The 4333-nt window shown below is 35.7% G+C and overlaps 1 protein-coding gene across 1 annotated transcript; it reads left to right on the forward strand.

The window, feature by feature from the left end:
- The first annotated feature begins 1531 nt into the window (after positions 1 to 1531).
- LOC110633812 (uncharacterized) lies at positions 1532 to 4106 on the forward strand. Its single transcript, XM_021782584.2, has 2 exons — positions 1532 to 1701; positions 2688 to 4106. The coding sequence occupies exon 2, from the start codon at positions 2740 to 2742 to the stop codon at positions 3775 to 3777; it is 1038 nt and encodes a 345-aa protein (XP_021638276.1). The 5' UTR covers positions 1532 to 1701; positions 2688 to 2739; the 3' UTR covers positions 3778 to 4106.
- The last annotated feature ends 227 nt before the right edge of the window (positions 4107 to 4333 follow it).

Below are 4333 nucleotides of genomic sequence, written 5' to 3' on the forward strand. Positions count from 1 at the left end.
TCTCACATTGTCTGACTTCTCTGAGAAAATGAGCTTGTACACTACATCAAATCAATCAAGCAAGTTTCTACAATCCCTCAAATCATTATTATATATCAGACACAACTCGCAAGCATGCTTGTGTTACCTCAAACCAGCAAGGAGTATGCATGTGGCATTGCTAATGCTGTGAATCAGTAATCAGTAATGTTATGAGTAAGGAGTAGAGCAGTTAGGAGGTTAGTCCAGTAGTTAAATAGGAAGATTCTATTGTACTAGTATATTATAATTACTCTCCAGTCAATTGTAATTATAGAGAGCAGTTATAGGATTTAAAGAAGTATAAATAGGAATTTAATTGTAAAGAGGAGACTATCCAATGTCATTAATAATCAAAGATATCTCTCATCGCTGAAATATTCTCTTTTTCTTCTCATCTACTCTCTTCTCTTTTTTCATCTACTTCTATTCTTTTCTCATCTATTTCTATCTCTCTCTCTCTATTCTTCTGTTTTAGTAAGTGTGCAGGCTGATATGTAACACATGACAAGCAGGGACATGATATCATATTTATGGACTCACCGCGGCTATTGCTTGCTTCTTTTAGGTTACTTGGTCTTTATTTTTGTCTCTTGCCAATGTGAAAGCCATCTCTCGCTGTGAACATGGCTATTGTTCCCAAAAATTTGCAAAGATTCTCATTCACCTGGCAATAGTAAGTGTTTGGAATGGAATTAAAAAAAAAAAAATTAGCTTCTCTATGAAGAGAGAGAGCTTCTGTAATTTGGGATTGCAATGAATAATTATCGTTCTTTCCTCAGGATTTTCTTTTCTTTTTATATTTTTCTTCTTCTCTGGATTTCTCCCTTTTTTTTATAATTTTTCCTTTTACCACGCACCACAAATTTGTTTAATGTCTCAATTTGAAAAAAATTCATTGAATGCAAGAGTTTAATTGAACTCAATTAAAGATTAGGGGTTAAATTTCACTCCCTCATAGTTGTAGGGCTCAATTGAGTTTTTAACCAATTTAAATCAAATTAATTGAGTTTATATATCAATGAAAAACTAAATAACAAAAAATTATATTATTATTTTACTCTTATTTTTGAAAATGTTACAATTTAAATATTTGGATATTGAATCCTCTCGACTTATTTTTTTATAGTAATATTAATTGTTATTTTTAATTTGTTTGGATTAAATTTTAAATTTCAAGTCTCATAATTCTTAACTCGATTATTATTATTGAATTAATTTTTATTAATATATTAATTTAAATTTTAAATTAACATGCAATGGAAAATATTGAAAAATGTTAAAATGAAAAATATTTTAATTAAGTGTTTTCTACAACTAAAGTCATTGTATAATATTTTCTATTATTAATATGAAATTAATTTTCTTTCCATCTAGGTATTTTTCATTCTAAAGCCCAGCCCAGCCCAGCCCAGCTTGTCCTATCCTGGTTGGCTAGTTGGGGCTTGGGTGGGCATCTAGGATTCAAATTCCACAGGGCAAGGAAGGTCAAGGCCATTAACCAAAACGGTGAGGCAAAATATCAGATACTCTCTCTCTCTCTCTCTCTCTCTCTCTCTCTCTCTCTCCAGTTGCTCACTAGGGTTTCCCAGAGAGAAATCTCCTAAAACAGTAGTGCACTTGATATTTAGCTTGTAGTAGAGAAGTTCAGTGTTTGGAAGTGGGGGTTCTCCATTTTCCAGGGTAAGAATTCCATGAATACATATAAGATGCATATGAATTATTTACTTTGTCATCTCCAAGATAGCAATTGAATCACTTTCGTCTAAATCCTGTGAACGCGATTATTAAGAGGGTATTATGTTAAGCATGGTTTTCATTGACAGTTATTAGTGCTTAGACTAAATTGTCTCGTTTAATCTTGTTCAAATGTTAGTTCCCAATTATGAACTGAATGTTGAGTTTTGAGCTTTTGGGTTTATTTTCTTCAGCCTTCTATATTTCAAGTCTATTGACGTTCATATATTGTCTAATATGCGTGTTTCTATTGTTATTTTGAAATTGTTAAGGGTCTGTTTGGAACTGGTGAGTAAAGGGTAGGCAATGGAAGGGTAATTGAGGGAAGGTTAAGGAGGGTTACAATCAAAGAAAATTTCATGTTGGGAAAGTGGTGAATTAATGGAAAGGTAAATAGATTTCATACATATTTTTTGTGTTTGGAAAGAATTGGAGGAAGGATAAACTTAAGGTGTAAAAATAAAAATAGTTATAGCTCTCACTTCTCCCTCAAGAAAAATTGATATTTGAAGGGTAAGGGAGGGTAAGGATTACCTTTATTTATCCCTCTTTCACCCTCATCCAATCAAATCCTAAAATTCAGTTGAGACTTGAGATCTAGCTTTTGCTTGGGTCTTAGAGTTGGTTTTCAGAATTTATATTTAAATTCACTATAGAGTTTTATTAGCTGGGGATTAGGTGTTCTACTTCTAGACTACTTCCTTTACTTTTAATGATATTTTTGAGAATCAAGCGAGGAAAAGAGGTGGGGGGAGGATTGGATATGGTTGAAAATTTCAAGTTTCCAGTATTTGTATATCTTAGTCGACATTGCCTAAAAGATCTAGTTTTTAGGCTTGCCTAGTTTGTAGCTCAATGAAGTTTTCCTCATTTTTCATTTTGTTTATTTTTTTTCACCTGCTAAGTTCTTTTTCTTTGTTGTTTTAATTCAGGATAGTAATTGAAAACAAAGAATAAGAACTCTTTTATATAGCACAGGCCAAGATGCAAGTTGTTCCTAGAGAGGGTGATAATGCTTTGTCTGTCTCTGGTCCAAGGCCAATGGAATGGTCTACTGTTCCTTACACTGGGCCACAGGGACCTGGGCCAAATGGAAAGCAACGGACATCAAGCTTGGAGTCACCGATCATGTTACTCACTGGTCATCAGAGTGCTGTATATACAATGAAGTTCAATCCAGCTGGAAATGTCATTGCATCTGGATCACATGACAGAGAGATTTTTCTATGGTATGTCCATGGAGAGTGCAAAAATTTCATGGTTTTGAAAGGGCACAAAAATGCAGTTCTGGATCTTCACTGGACCACTGACGGATACCAGATAATATCAGCAAGCCCAGATAAAACTGTCAGAGCATGGGATATTGAGACAGGGAAACAGATTAAGAAAATGGCAGAGCACTCATCTTTTGTAAATTCATGCTGTCCTTCACGGAGGGGGCCGCCACTTGTTGTCAGTGGATCTGATGATGGAACTGCAAAACTTTGGGACATGCGGCAGAGGGGCGCAATCCAAACATTTCCAGATAAATACCAAATCACAGCAGTCAGTTTTTCTGATGCATCAGATAAGATCTTCACAGGTGGTATAGACAATGATGTTAAGGTTTGGGACTTGCGCAAAGGTGAAGTAACCATGAAACTTGAAGGCCATCAAGACATGATAACTGGCATGCAGTTGAGTCCCGATGGCTCATATCTTCTTACTAATGGTATGGACTGCAAGCTCTGCATTTGGGATATGCGTCCTTATGCACCACAGAATCGCTGTGTTAAGGTACTGGAAGGGCACCAACACAACTTTGAAAAGAACTTGTTGAAATGCAGCTGGTCACCTGATGGAAGCAAGGTTACTGCTGGTAGTTCAGATCGGATGGTCTATATATGGGACACAACTTCTCGACGCATACTGTATAAACTCCCTGGCCACGCTGGGTCTGTCAATGAGTGTGTCTTCCACCCTACTGAGCCTATTGTTGGATCTTGCAGTAGTGATAAACAGATTTATCTTGGGGAGATCTGATTACCATGTTATCAATATGCGAAAATGAATAAACTTCAGAAGTGAGAATATTTTGGAGGCCTAAGTGACGGTACCCTGCAAATTTGTTGAATAGAATGTATTCGTGCTGTAGTTTTTTTTTGGCTGAGTTTGACTTCTTAGCTGATAATGCTATTTGATTTGCTTAAAGTAGCTCAAGTACTCTTACCTGGCCCCGAAATGTCAAATTCTTAAGGTTGGTATTTGCTTCTTGGTGGAATTGTGCTACTGAAATCTTTGTTTGTAAGAATTAAAATAAACTATTTCTAAGTCAATTGCTATTGCAAAACATGATCAAATTTGCATCTGTATACTTGTGCATTGGACTTTCTGTATGGAATAGCTTTAGTTAATCACTGGCAGGTTCTCAGTAGGTGATGGTTCAAAGGAAACGTGTAAGAAGCAGCTTTTTTAGCTTTAGTATAATTCAGTTTGATCTGTTGAATGCGGAATGATGCCAGAGTTTGTTTCTGTGGTCTTCTCAGACAGCGAGGCAAGCTATGGTTGTCATTCCTGATGCTTGAAGCTAGGTCTAACC

This window comes from Hevea brasiliensis, chromosome 2, assembly GCF_030052815.1.
Source record: "Hevea brasiliensis isolate MT/VB/25A 57/8 chromosome 2, ASM3005281v1, whole genome shotgun sequence".
Lineage (NCBI taxonomy): Eukaryota > Viridiplantae > Streptophyta > Magnoliopsida > Malpighiales > Euphorbiaceae > Hevea > Hevea brasiliensis.

What these genes read in the sequence shown, in the direction of transcription:
- LOC110633812 (XM_021782584.2), top strand. Translation starts at nt 2,740, where the DNA reads ATGCAAGTTGTTCCTAGAGAGGGTGATAATGCTTTGTCTGTCTCTGGT.